The sequence below is a fragment of the Prunus persica genome, chromosome G2, assembly GCF_000346465.2.
Source record: "Prunus persica cultivar Lovell chromosome G2, Prunus_persica_NCBIv2, whole genome shotgun sequence".
Lineage (NCBI taxonomy): Eukaryota > Viridiplantae > Streptophyta > Magnoliopsida > Rosales > Rosaceae > Prunus > Prunus persica.
Genome location: NC_034010.1, coordinates 25,389,102 through 25,403,688, shown reverse-complemented (window position 1 = coordinate 25,403,688; position 14,587 = coordinate 25,389,102). Strand labels below are relative to the sequence as shown.

Here is a 14,587-nt window from a genome sequence, read left to right as displayed (position 1 = left end):
TCCACAACTTCCTTGCTTGCTTCAGCAAACAGAACTTTGTTGCTTTTTGTGTCAATCAGGAGCTTCAAACTCACAGTAGCGCTGTTGGTTGTAGCCATTCAGGCAATATTGAGGACAGAGGAGAAGGGCAGCATATGCTTAAGCGTTTAAAAAAAAGACCCATTTATAGGCTTAGAAAGAAGTCCTAAATTCAAAAAAAAATAAAAAAATGGAATGGTGAATGGATCATGAAGTGGGAGGGTCACCTTGGACCCTGAATCAGTCGACCACAAAGCCAACTCTACGGGTACAAATCTTTATTACCAATAAATGTGTCTTTATTACCAATATAACATTTCCATCAACTAGGCTACATTTCCAATTTCTTTTTGTCATCTCAAGGGTCGCCTTATAGTTGCTGCTGGTGAAGTAATATACATCTTGAGGGACTATAGTTCTTCTGCAGCGTGGACAAATAGCTTAGGGTTGTCTGAGACGTAGCAGCAACTGGTCGCACAACAGAACTGTTCGGCGGGCCTTTGGATCATCGTTGTTCAAATCCGAAGGACATTAGCTCCAGCAGAAAGTGTCGTAGGTTTCAGCAAGGCCTCGTCCTTGTTAGTAGCAGGTTGTAGTATGTGTCACTGAGATTTTCAATGCTCTTGTAAAAGTTTGATTAGGCTTCCACCCATGTCATCCTTGTTAGAGACGAGTTTAGTGGCAATGCCCAGTGGCAAAAGACAAGACTAAAAAGCAAATCCACAAAAGTGCTTTCCCCCTTCAGCAAACACAACTTTGTGGCCTTTCTACATGTACTTAATTTTTGGCGATTGCCGTCAAGAAGACTGATCAATAATTTTATTAGAAAAGCCTGAAGTGAACTGGTGGTGAATATCTGTTGATGGATAATATATTTACCCCACAACTAGGATTGTTGTTTTTATCTCATTAATTATCATCCTCTGTTTCAGGATTTATCTTCAATAATTACATGATTAATAGATCATTATAAGGCTGCTTTTGAAGATGAGAATTCCTTATTTCACAAATGATAATCCGTATAGACGAGAACAGCTAGCTGGCTTATAAGATTTATTTCATTCATATGACTGGGATTTTGATCTTGGACTGACTAAATTAACATGGATCTTAATAGCTCAATTTAATTATAAAGTGTATTGATCAAATCCATTCACGCATCCTAGACCAGACAAAACTGATGAATCAAATATTCTCCCTGCTCAATGCAATCAAATTTTTACAACTTACAACCATTTTCACTTATCATTCTTTTTAAGTTGGGAATGCTATTGAAATCTAAGCCCACGTACATCATGAGAGAGAGAGAGAGAGAGAGAGAGAATTAAGAATGGAACGTTTAATATAAATTGCTTGGCCTGATTCAGGAATTGGTCCTTGTATTAGTGAATATACAAGAAAAATCTGATTATGAGTTACCAGTGTGTTACAGCACTGTACAACCAGTTGATTAGCAACAAGGCAATTAGAGACCAGCATCATCCTCCTCCTGTACACAGCAAAGTCCAAAACACATTATGTCAGGATTTGAAGAACACAACAAAGTAAAGACTCGTCAGGGAAAATAAAGGTCAACAATCCTGATTGGAATTAATATGGACCCAGCTATTCAAAATCCTTATTTGAAAACTCTATCTTCTTTTTTTTTAATTTACTTAGGAAAGATGACATCAAGGAAAATATTATGAAGCATTTTCAAATGGAACTTTTTCCAAGACAAGGTTAGCATTTCTCAATTCACTTACCTCAACTCTTTTTATATTACTTGGTTTCGGTTTTGATGATTTGCTAGCAGTATCAGACACTACCATCCAATCAAAACTCACTTCTAATTGGGGATTTTTAATATAAATGGAGACATTAATAGACTTTTCAGGGGGCACCTACTGCAGCTGGCCCAAAATAATAGCAAATAAGGTCTGGTTCCATATAGCAAGTGATTCAGCAACTTCAAAGATAAAAAGTGCATAAGCACAAACATGTTTACATGCAGGAGATGGAACAAAATCAAGTGAAACGGCCTAAGGTTGCATGCACCCTGTTAGTTAACCTAGTATTTCAGTATAAGATCATCAGACTAGGAAGGTTGATTCACTAGTGACCTGCCACATGACCGTGAAAACAGTGTAATCCTAATTCCACTCCAACCAAAAGCTCATTATCTTTCAATTTGGAACCAACTTAAGTCAGTTCCGGAGATACTCTTCCAGGATGTGGCATCTTGATAACCGGTGAATTTGTCTAAACAGAATAGCCATCTAGAGTTACTATCCCACTCGCAGTTCCTAAAAATAGTGCACTAGCATGTCATATATATGGAGGAAATTAGTTCAACAATGGTTACCACCAACTTCATTACCTCAATGGTTTTTGCCACTGGAGTTTATCCTGATGCCTGAAAATGTTGGACTGCAAATTAAGCCATATGAAGAAACAGAAAATTGATTTGAGCAATGGGACTATAGATCTCTCCTCATTTGCACTGGCGCTACAATAGACTCAACAATTCAAGAAACTCCACTGGTTCTTCATTTTCTTTAACAATCTGTTCAGATACAGCATTCAGTGGTCACAGTTAGAAACCCTGTCAGATTTACCAACAACTGACAAGCATGCATTCCACAGGCTTTAATCCAATAGAAAGCAATACTTTGAAGAAATACAGAATGAAAGAACACAAAGAAATCGACATAGATACCTTAAACCCCAAACAAGCCATAAATGAACACATTAATACTTCCAGAAATATAACCGGTCACTGCTGAGTAATGACAACGGTTTAATAAATAAGAGTAATGACTGCTGAGTTTGGTAACAAAATAATTACACAATAAATCTAAACTCCAACAGCAAACAATTACAGACGACAAACTCCACCCAAAAAAAAAAAAAAACAATGACAGCTGTCAAGTAACTCAACAATCACAAGTCAAATCCCTTGAGATGCAAAATAGTAGGAATGGATATAGAAGATAGTAACAGAAACCTTACAGCAAACAGACTAAATTTACAAGAAGCCCCATTAACCGAGCCCTAAAAACACAAGCACCAAAAATAATTATGAAATTAAGAAATAGGTCAAAGCAAACTCAAATTTATATTCCATACCTTAATTATAGTGTCCTTTGGCATACCCATTTGGATAAGGACATCACAGCTAACTTGATCCCAGTCAGTCTCTTCTACATCAGTTCTCTCTCTGCCACTATCTAATTGAATCGGAAAATTACCACAGTGAAAAAATCTTCCTACCCAAAGATACAAAACACTGTCTTCACTTTTTCCAACACCTGTATTTGGTGAGTAAATAGTGAAAGCAGATTTAGAATCTAGTTCCCTCACACCAAATGTAGCAATCTTCTCTAAACTGGGCCAGCGGCATACAAAAGGTTGCATAAAATTACATTGTGCTCGACAACTTTCCCCAGTCTCCTTTGAGGCAGAGGATCCTGCACCTTCTTCCAAAGGGCAATTTTTCCAAGGTTCAGCAGAATGTTTGATAAAAGAAGGTTCCTTCTGGCATATGTTGCACTGTTGTCTTGAATCTTCCCCTCCATTTTGAACACCATCCTTTGGCTCTAATACCTTGTCAATATCATCTAAGTGACCTACGGAACAAGTACTGTCATTTATCCTAACACCATCTTCTTTAGTGGAAAGAAATTTTGAGGAAGTACACATCAGCCTCATCTTATCACTCATCACAGGCAACTTGAGAGACAAACTACCTCTGCGCTCTGCAAGCGAAGATAACTTTTTTGATGGTAATGAGGTTGATCGGGAATAGGACTGTGAACTACAATTGGAAACAACGTTTTCTGGACTGTTAGACATGGGTTGATCAGAAGATTTAGGTGAGAGGAGAGACACGTCAGAATCATTTGACAATGTGGAAGAGACTGGAAGAGAGCATGAAGCTGCTGATGGCGAATCCATAGAGGATTCTGAAAAGTACTTCGAACTAGTGCTTGATTCAGAAGATATGGAATCTGGTGATAGATATAGAGGTGAAGAAGAAGAGGACGATGAAGATGAAGACGACGCTGATGAATTAGTTTTAGCTGTATGAACTAACATCATAGAATCTGAATAGACCCTGGAGAGGGATATCCTGGGTGCTAAGACAAACTCCTTCATACTGCCAGAGGCAAACTTACGCCTGAGCATACTCCAGCTACTCTCCCTAGCAGGAAGATGGGTTTCGTGTTCATTCTCGGAGGATGCAAATGGAGGTACAAAACCCCCCCTAATAGCTTTCTGGAAAATTTCAAAATCAACATTATATCCGTCTGTTTTCCTTGCACCTGGACGAATCTTGACTGTTGATTCCCCAACCTCCCCTCCATTGCCAGACCTATCCATCAATGGCAAAATGTTTGAGAAAGCATCCCAAAAGTAAGCTGGTTCTTCCCCTTCCTTGATTATAGTTATTGGACCTTGCACTCTCTCATACCGAACAATCTGACAAACAGCTCCTCTTGCATCCCTTTCCATGATGGCCTCACAATTCTTACCAATCCAAACATATATGGCAGACGGTATATGAACAATAAATGCACCTCTAGAATCCAGAGCAGAAGGTGATGGATCATTCAACATTTTTGGGACAAGATGCAAAGGATCATACGGTGAATGTGGGGCAATTCTGTACATCCTCAATAGTGAACTCGGGCTAAGAGGAAAAGCATGGACCCTCTTTTGGCACTGTAACAACTGACAAGCAAAACCCATATTCGGATCAGCAATGCCTCTTGCTGCTTTCACATACTGAAATGCATCATCAAAACTCTGTCCTTCTCTCCACATAAGATACGCAATCACCAATGAGGTGGACCGAGATACCCCTTGACAACAATGAACAAAAACTCTTCCACCTTGTTCCCTAACATCTTCAAAGTAATCAAAAACATCATATAAGATACTAGTAATGTCCTCGGTCGGACTGTCCTGCAACCATAGAGTTCTATACACAAAATCCGCCTTGAAATACTCGGGACAAACAAAACCCACACAATTTAGAACATGAGTAATCCCATTCTGCTTAAGTATGTCCCTATCCCTCGCAACCGCATCTCCGCCAAGATAAATGTGTTCGGCCACTTTGGAACACTCTTTATCAAAGAAAGCAATCTTATCCCTCCTCACAAGCCCACCATTCTTTTCCGGGTTTCGCTGAATTGTTGATAAATCAAGCTTCAACCTCTCCCCACCACCTCTTCCACTTGGGGTAGGAGGTTGTGGCCACTCACCAATATCATCCGAACCCGCCTTGGGCCACTCATCTAAGCTACGTCGAGCAAGAGGTAATTGCAAGGGGGGCAAACAAGACCTAGCCTTGCTATTCTGCTGGGACCGAGGGGTTAAAGGCACAGGAAACCTACGGTGGTTTTGGACACTGTTTCCTACAGTGGCATTTGGATCTGCTAGGTCTTTTTCCTCAGTCTCAGGGTTGTGAGGGGTGGTCCGTGAAGCAGACCATGATGCTGAGCGCCAGAACATCTTCCGAGAGCTTGAAAGCTGGGCCGGAGGCCGTGAAGTAGCGGAGGCATCCTCCTTACTCACCATGCCCAATTGAAATTCTTAGTGCAAAACCCAGAAATCTGAAAAACCTCTAATTTGTTTCCATTTTTGCTTTAGTATGCTCCACCGGAAGAGAACGAGATGGGGTTTCGATGTACAAGAATGTAAGGAATCAAAACCCTATCAGATCAAGCATCAGCTACAAACACACTCTGACAGAAACACAAAATCGTAGTAATCTTATTAATCAACACCAAATCAAAAGTTCCAAGCATATAGTCATTGGAAAAATTAGCAGCAAATTAAATCAATAAGGTGCCAAAACAAGAGAAATTGTGACGCGAAAACTGTTAGGGTAGAATGGAAAACCCAATCTTGAGCTGAAGCCTAAATTATTCGTCGGCAAGGAGAAATTTAATAAAACCAATTGAAAACGAGGCAACTTGTGAGTTTCTAGGGTTCTATGTTGATGTGAAACTGCGAGAGAGAGAGAGAGAGAGAGATTAGATTTGTGACTTACAGATTGAGATATCAGAGAGGAAGTGTGAGACAGGAGGAGCAGAGCTGTGAAGGAGACTGAGAAGCCTTGGGAGCTGAGAGAGGGAGAGAGGAGGCAAAGGCACAGGAGGGAAGGGGGGAGAAGAAGAAAGATACAGTAGGCAGGCAGTGGGTTTTCAATTGCTTCTTCTTTGTTTATTTGACTGTTTCAGAGAGAGTGACAGACCCATTTTATAAACCCACCCATATACCCATATACCCATATACCCATACCAATATATATGTACATCAGCCCCGATCTCTTGGACCATAGGAGTCCAAGAAATTGTGGTCACTCACCGTTGGATATTAATCCAATGGTTCAAAAAAGTTTCTTAAAAGGAGTGCAAGAGTGAGTGAACCGTTGAATTTATATCCAACGGTGAGTGACCACAAATCTCTTGGACCCCTGTAGTCCAAAAGATCAGAACTGATATATACATTTTTACTTTCATTTTCAGAATTATTGACCAATGATAATGCCATTATTTATTTTTTAAAGGTAATTTAAAGGCATAAGATAATATTTTTTATTCTCAATAATAAGCTCTTATTGAGTTTTTCCTTCTTTCCCCTCTCCATATTTTTGCATTTTTCTTGTTTTGGTTATATTTTTATGGTGAAGATTTACAGTTCTAAATTTGGTAATTGGTTGGACCAAAAAAAATTAGTTAGGGTAGTCAAAACACAAAGTCTCAAATTAGTAACTTTGAATTTTGACTACTGCACTACAACAGATAATTGACTCATGCAAAGATTCAGATAATCAAATCCTTCCAACTTAGGATGGAGCAACTTTTATTGGTAATATCATTAAAATTTTGATTTAAAAATCAGATATTAAGTTTGAACATAATCTTTACTCTCTCTTTTGTTCTGAAAGAAACGTCATATATACTTACAAAAATAATATGTTTGTTATGATTTGGCCCAATGGACTCGTCAAACCAACCTAATCGCCCAATAAATTGTCTTTATATCATTCATGTTTGCGTAAATAATTGAGTCATTGATGCATTGTGACACTTAACAGTAGATAATTGACCAGTATTCTTTTTATCAAATGACACAAGTAATGAGAGATTGAAACAAGACCTCCACCAATTCTCTTAATAATTTTTTTTTAAGTCCAACTAATTGCTTTAAATTTTGTGGTGCCAGACTCCCTCAACATAAAAGTGTCACGTTTTGGAAAGAAAAACAAAGAACAATGATTGCTACTAATTGCTAATTTTCACATTTAGCGAGGGAGGAAAGTGACACTATGAACCTACAAAGTCTCCAAATTCACACATTCGTTAAGCCTTGAATATGACCCTCAAGACTCCCACACAAATTTAGGTCAGAAAAATGTAAAAGCAAAGTCAAATTCTTGGCGGAATTTGAAGAAAGTTGGTTTTAGTCAGTGTTGGCATCATTTTTTCATGGTTTATTTCTTGATTGCTTGACAAGTTATCCCGGACTTGACAAGTGCGATCTGATTGATTTTCAAGGATAAATTATATTCAATGGTTCATCACAATCCATCAAACAACAGATTAAAGTCCATGAAATAAACTAGATCAGATAGATGTGGGCACGTTTCCCTCTCAAATAAAATAATGACAGATAGAGAATCAAACAGATTTGTGAAGAAGATATTGCCGAGCATCTTTTTGTTTTTCTTCCTTTTATATGTTGGTCAAGTACATAATTCGACCCCATTATCTTTCCAAGTCTGAACATTAGAGAATCGGTCTACGCCAAGACCAGCGTTTGAAAAATCAGCCTAGGCGGTCTGGCCAGGTCTGACCCAGAAAAAAAAAGGAACCATTTTGGAATCTCCAGAGACGAGATGACAATGGTGTTGTGTGTGTGTGCGTGAGAGAGAGAGAGAGAGAGAGAAGAGAGAGAGAGAGAGAGAGAGAGAGAGAGAGAGAGAGAGAGAGAGGGAGAGAGGTCGCGGGTTATAACTACGTCTGAGCGAGAGAGAGGGGTTGGAAGACGGCCTTGTTAGACTTTATATCAATTATGGTACTTTATAATTTACATATCCTTTTATTTTGCATGATTTTGGTATAAATTTAAATTTTAAAATACTAAATAATTATATATAAAAAAAGAAATGCCTAAGCAACAACAACCCAATTTTCCAAATACAATGACCATACTCTGATCCATAATATTTCCCAGCCAATGATCTCAACATCAAGAAGCAAAAGATTCTAAACCGTAAATTCTGACAATAATAGCTATCATAAATAGGCATGCATGTTTGAACAACAGAAATGCAAGATCTCTAGAACGCTTGCATTTATCTGTATACCATTGGAAGGGAAGTTTAAGACTAATGAAATCACCTAATATGATAATCGAAGTATTATTGGTCATAGCATGACCCAGACCAAATTGGAGGACTTCGAGCAATCAAGTTGGTCACTGGAGCAGCTTGAACTCCACGTCTATTCAAGAGGCATCTGAAGTAGTGTAGCCGAGGCAGTGCAGTTAAATTACCATTTCGCGCAGATGTTGCCTCCCTCCTGCTCCACAAACGCTCTATAGAGAAAATGAAATGGCGTTCAGTCTCAAGCTGAAGAGTACCCAGAAAACACACAGTACCAAGTGCTTGCTTATATACATATCACACCTGGGAGATTGACTCTAAATCAACTTAATTCACTACTTACCTGCAGCAGCAGCAGCTCGAGGCCAAATAGTTTGCTGAACATCTGATGTATCAGCTGTCTCACCCCACATGCATACTTCTCCTCCAAGAACAAGCTTTTGCTGAGAAACATCGTCAATTCCTTCAAGTGGTTCAGCATTATAAGCATCTTCCCAAGGGACATCTAGATGGTCAAGATACCAAACACCTTGATTGCTGAAAATACATCTGAAACCTTTGGCAACAGCCTTCGGACAAACCCCTGGGCCCAACCTATTGCATTTATAAAGTTAACAAAGTGCTTAAGACCATTAGAGCTTCACTTGATGCCATCACAAAACCGTGCATAGGGAAGAAAATCACCAGTTATGCACTACAGTCTTTGGATTGAGCTTTGTTGGGAAGGTGTTGAAGGTTTCTTCCCTGTGGTAAGAAAACTTAAATCTGTCACATGATTCTTTACAGTACTGAGAAACAAAAACAATGAAACACTCTTTGAATAGTTGAATTCCTTTATTTAAAAGCTGTTGATTCATAACTTTAAACTGATGAAAAACCTAGCAAGAATTTACGAGGGAACAAAAAAGGATGGTAACAATTCTATTGATATTAGACATACCAGTTTACCGGGGTCCAATTTTTTGAAATTGCTATTTCTTGTGCTTTGAGAACAAAATACTGATATGCGTCTTTAGTAGTCATGTTGTGTTGCTCAAGCCTAAAAATAAAAAGACCAATGCACAGAGTTACATGCAAATTGTAATCATCGCTTCAAAGGTAGAAGATTACATGCAAATTGTAATCATATAAGATCTGAAAGATAATGAAAAGGCCAAATGAAGTGAGTACCATTGCTTCACATGTCGAGTGGAGCTCCAACAAGCTGTCAAATTTTGAAATAACATCAGATCGTATGCAAGCATGAAACAACACAGAGAGAGAGAGAGAGAGGTTCTGCACATGACATCTAATGAAAATTTACAATCACACGATACACGAGTTTACATACAGGTCCTTAGAATATAACCCATCACAGATCCATCATATTTTGCAAGGAGAAGAAAGTCCTCCACTCACTTACAAGTTATGATATCTCAATGTAGGTGTAAAATATAAACATATGTACTCCTTCAAATTCTTGGAAGGAGAACGAAAAATAATTGGTAGATTCTCCTCTAAGACTTTATCAGGATATAGAGAACAATACAACACTCTCTAGCTCATAAAAGTTAAGCATGCACCAAAATTTTATAAAAGCAAAGTACTTATAATTTCATTGTTTATCAGAAAAAATTTATATAAAAAACAAAAAGATTAGAGTCGCATAAAGAAAAAGAGTAAACTTCTCCATTCTTGTGTAAATAAAATGACTGCAGAATATTAGCTTAGAACAAAAGGTTTTACTTACTTGTATTAACTTCATCACCGCCCAAGTGGAATAGCTCAAAGGGAAAAATCTTTCTCATATCTGTACATTGGAAACTAAAATTGCATAAGTATATGGAAGATAAACACAAGATTTGCCACAGTAGCTATAGACAATTATATATTTTTTAAAGTAGAAATCATACATGGACATGATATTCATGATTTTCAGGTCCTACTTCTATGCGTCAAGTGTGTAATCACAGAGAGAGAGAGAGAGAGAGAGAGAGAGAGAGAGAGAGAGAGAGAGAGAGAGAGAGAGAAGTACTTGATACCCATACATTAAGTAATCTATAAGCACACAATAAATAACAGGGTAAATGTGTTCATGAGCTTAACCTGTCAGAATTCCAGAAACCACATCGAAAGTTGAACTCTTTGATACATCAAGTGGCTCTTTGCAGGAAGTGGAAGGCCAAAGATTAGGATATCCAGCGCCCCTGCCCAAGAAAATTAAGAACAGGTTTGAGTTTTCATAAATTAGCAGTTTTACCAGATGACCAAAAAGCACTATTCGTCAATGAGAATGCAATGTCAGAATAACTCTGATCTGTTTGCTACTGTAATTTCAGTTTCCTGCAAGCGCCCATGTGGTAAGGCACACAAATAAAGTACCATACACGAAAAAATTCAGTTCTGTCAGACCAAGTAGTAAATGAGAAAAGAATTTTCTCCAGAGACGATTCTAGATAGTGGTAAGCAGTAAGCATGTTGTGATGTTCAACTTCTCTAAATCATTTTCAGTGGAAGTAATCCAAGATTACAACATGACATCATAGGAAAAAAAATTTACCCTTTTGTATAGAAAGAATTGGGTATTATATTGACAACTAAGTATCTTCTTCATTCTCTCAGTTCCTAGAGAGCCATGACAAAATCATTATTGACGAAACCAAAGCTAAGTAAGCTATGTCCCTTCATTTGATCAGACCATACTAATTAAGCACCAAATCCTAGCTTAGAGAAAATAGCTACTTGATGGGAAAGGCTGAAAAATCCACTTTTATCATAGTAAAAATAATTTACTACAATAATATGTCCAAATCATTAGCTTAAGAGGACAGTTAGTCTGTCCACAGCATTATCTTAAGACAAAAGATGATATTGAAAAAGATTTTTACCATGATTCTGCATGACCAGGGACATCTACTTCTGCCATAACATTGATGCCTGCCACAGAAACATGCAAAATGATCAAGTAAAATATGTAAAATAGATTGTATCGCGTCCAACCAGGCTAAGGACACAACAAGGAATAGTAAAGAACATAAGCTTATTTTCTAGCCCAGTAAGGAAATAAAGACTATACGCACCTCTTGTTTTGGCAAAGCTTCACATTAACATGTCAAAATGTGGAAAGAAAACACAAAATTAGTCTATTTAAAAGTATGAAAGCACAAAATGCATATCAGATATGCAGATTAAACAAGAAGACGTGGCTATATACTTTTTCAGGTTCACATTTTTGGTCCTCTGCAAGCATTCTATTTCATTTTATCTCACTCTAAGATAATCAGTAATAATCACTGCCATTATCACAGTTTTCACAATAAGTCCCATTCAGGTTCATAATCCATCTTAAAATTCTCTGAAGATATGATGTATCATAGTACTTTCTGTTCTCAACAGCTAGAATGCAATGATTAGGATGAATATGGAATACACAAGTAATCTTCAGCTCTTCAAAGAAGTTCAAAACCTGATGAGGATTGAATAATCTACAGAAATCTTACCTGACAATTTCAATTGCATCCTCAACTGTGTAGCGCTCCCACTTTGTATATGAACCTTTCCACAACTTTGGGTATGAAGGTACTTCTAGAGGAAATGACTCTCTATCTATGACGTGCCAATGAAGAACATTCTACTTAATGTAATTCGCAACATCAGTATTACACGAAAAAACATTAGAGAAACAAATCATAGTGTAATATCAGGAAGGTGCTTAAATGAATCCAAGTGCAAAAACCCTTCTGGGTAACATATCTTACAAGTTTAGCATATGACATCGATTCAATTACTTGTTTAATCACGTCAACTGGTAAATAGTGCCTTGATGTATCTGCAAAAGTGTGAAAAATATGGGCACTAAGAATCATTATAGGACAAACTAATTAATGAACTTAGAAGAGAACTCCTTCTTTCATGAAAAATAGTAGCTTACCAAGCAAAAGCCCTCTGTATGCAAACCTTGGACTGTCCCGTATGTACCAGGGTGCCCTGTATACTTGTACAGATTTACTCCCGTAATCAAAAGTACACAATTGGCTGAATGTCTAGAACATTGCAAAAAAGAAGACTGAATAAGGAAAGGGAGAAGCTGGAACAAAACATAGCCATGCCTATTTGTGCACAATGAGAGATTTGTTAAGCATACTATCATGAATACAAATTAAGCAGCTTATCCAACAGTTGATCTCAATTACTAATCCAGAAATATTTCATTCTCATTATTTATATAAGTAAGCAATAAATACTTAAGCATTTCAAGCAGATATTTTGACAACCACCAGAGTTAGCAGAGGAACATATGACATCGTTATTCTACAATTTCAAAATGGCGTAATTTGATAAGGAGCCACCAATTAAAGGAACAACTTATCACAAGTGATGCATTACCCAGGACTAGATCAACAGTACCCCAGTAACATTGAAATTTGACTGGCAGCTGCAAACCCAACAGAGGTTCAGGTAAGCGTTCACTCATGCACCTCAGTTTGAGAGAGCAAGAGATGGAGGAAACATGATTCCCATCTGTTGGTCATCTGTACAAAGTCCATTATTATCTTTTAACTGGAAAGAAAATGATAGCTTGTCTCTCCCTAGTGCCTACCTCAATCTCTTCCTCACTTGCCTTATTGGAAGTCAAGTTGCAGTCCAATTCACGTAAACAACCCCCCCTACTTATATACATGGGCTTGTACAATCACCATGCCTAATTCGTAACACAATGTAGTAACAATCATACATACCTCTAACGCCCGCAGAGCACCATACACAGTGTTTGCCTGCAACCAGAAAGGGAACAAAAATCAACATCCATGGAACGTCAGCACATCTATACCATTATTTTGCTATTCATTTACACCAAAATGTGAGTCGATATTGATTAATTTTGATGTTAACGCATCATGTACCAGTCAGAGCCAGAGTTTTAGTACTACAGACTTGCAAGACATTCTTAGTTCTTTGGTTTGAAACCTCTCATCCAAATTTTTTAGTTATCTGTTAACGTCATGAAGCGCACTCAATGCAGGATGGGAAAGCATATATGTGTTTTGCTTGATATAAATTGCTAGCTCAAAGAGCTTAACCCATCCAGGGAACAGGGCAGTGCAATTCACAACAAATTATCATCTGCTTCTGCATCTAATTGTCAGAATACACCAAAGAATTGAAAAACCACAATCTTCAATCCTCAATTTACCTCAATGGTGGCCTCCCCAACAATCGATTGGCCATCCTTCTTCAGCACGAACAAAGTATAGCTCTCATCCACACCAAGTTGAAGCTGAAAATAACCAAACCGCTAACAAAAGTCAAAACCACAATCATTTTCTCAAAAACAAATACAAACTCTGAATTTCTGAAAAAACCCAACTCACATCTTCGCTATCTGAATGAACCACAACTTTCAGTTTAGTAACATCATAGGACAGTCTCCTTCCCCTTATTCTATCAAAGGAAGAAACCCCATGACTGTTCTTGAATATAATAGCTTTGTAGCGATCAAACCCAAGTCTGAGAATGCTAGAGTTGCCTCCGTTCCCGCCCACAACGAGCGAGAGCTGTGGGTGGACAGAAAGGGTCTTGTTGCCGAAGGTGAACTCGGAAGGCAGAGGCCATAGGTACGTTAGAGAGTCGTTGACTTCATCAGCTGAATTAAGGCCTTGGGTTTGCAGAACACAGAGGGAGTGAGAGAAGACGAACAAGATTAAGAACAAGGTGGACATGGCCTGCCTGAATTCTGAGAAATGAGAAATGGGATTGAGTTTTGAGTTTTGAGTGTTCGATAAGAACTATGGTCTGTGTTTTGTGGCAGAAGAGAGTGGAGTAGGTGAAACATCCAATGATGGAGATGATGAGAATAAGACAAAGTTGGTATAAACGGAATCAAAAAAGATGAAATCCTCAGGTTAATTTTCTTTATTTTTCTCTGATACAGTATTTATGACTGAACATTTGTCTCTGATTCTGAACTTTTGAACAAAAACAAATAAAAGTTAAGGGTTAATTTCAATTTAGTGCTATGAATTCTCACTTTTAAGGCATGTTTGTCAAAAAAAATACATTTAATTTTAACAATTATGAATCCTAATTTTTTTTATTTTTTGTAATATGGTTACGGTGTTAACGTCACATTCAAAATTTCTATTAATTGCCTATGCAGCAGGCATGTGTTCCTTCTAGTCGCTTCTTTTAATGTCAATTGAAGTGTATTTT

The 14,587-nt window shown here is 37.8% G+C and overlaps 2 protein-coding genes across 2 annotated transcripts; both read right to left on the bottom strand.

Moving 5' to 3' along the window:
- Positions 1,200-6,243, bottom strand: LOC18786569 (protein-tyrosine-phosphatase MKP1). Its single transcript, XM_007220543.2, has 4 exons — positions 6,059-6,243; positions 3,127-5,750; positions 2,378-2,563; positions 1,200-1,507 (listed from the first exon to the last, which is right to left on the bottom strand). The coding sequence occupies exons 2-3, from the start codon at positions 5,581-5,583 to the stop codon at positions 2,507-2,509; spliced, it is 2,514 nt and encodes an 837-aa protein (XP_007220605.1). The 5' UTR covers positions 5,584-5,750; positions 6,059-6,243; the 3' UTR covers positions 1,200-1,507; positions 2,378-2,506.
- Positions 8,149-14,299, bottom strand: LOC18787548 (beta-hexosaminidase 1). Its single transcript, XM_007219958.2, has 15 exons — positions 13,750-14,299; positions 13,572-13,655; positions 13,117-13,152; positions 12,309-12,420; positions 12,136-12,206; positions 11,878-12,008; positions 11,458-11,474; positions 11,266-11,314; positions 10,484-10,584; positions 10,128-10,187; positions 9,569-9,602; positions 9,339-9,437; positions 9,083-9,142; positions 8,742-8,992; positions 8,149-8,610 (listed from the first exon to the last, which is right to left on the bottom strand). Exons 1-15 carry the CDS (start codon positions 14,095-14,097, stop codon positions 8,435-8,437), a joined length of 1,629 nt encoding a protein of 542 aa, XP_007220020.1. The 5' UTR covers positions 14,098-14,299; the 3' UTR covers positions 8,149-8,434.

Excerpts from the sequence above, each read along its gene's own strand:
- LOC18786569 (XM_007220543.2), bottom strand. The coding sequence starts at position 5,583 with ATGGTGAGTAAGGAGGATGCCTCCGCTACTTCACGGCCTCCGGCCCAG. Across the intron at positions 2,564-3,126 it reads CAAAGGACACTATAATTAAG|ATTGTTAAAGAAAATGAAGA; the intron begins GTATGGAATATA and ends GTATCTGAACAG.
- LOC18787548 (XM_007219958.2), bottom strand. The coding sequence starts at position 14,097 with ATGTCCACCTTGTTCTTAATCTTGTTCGTCTTCTCTCACTCCCTCTGT. Across the intron at positions 12,009-12,135 it reads CGATGTCATATGCTAAACTT|AATGTTCTTCATTGGCACGT; the intron begins GTAAGATATGTT and ends TACATTAAGTAG. Across the intron at positions 8,993-9,082 it reads AAGACTGTAGTGCATAACTG|GTTGGGCCCAGGGGTTTGTC; the intron begins GTGATTTTCTTC and ends TAAATGCAATAG.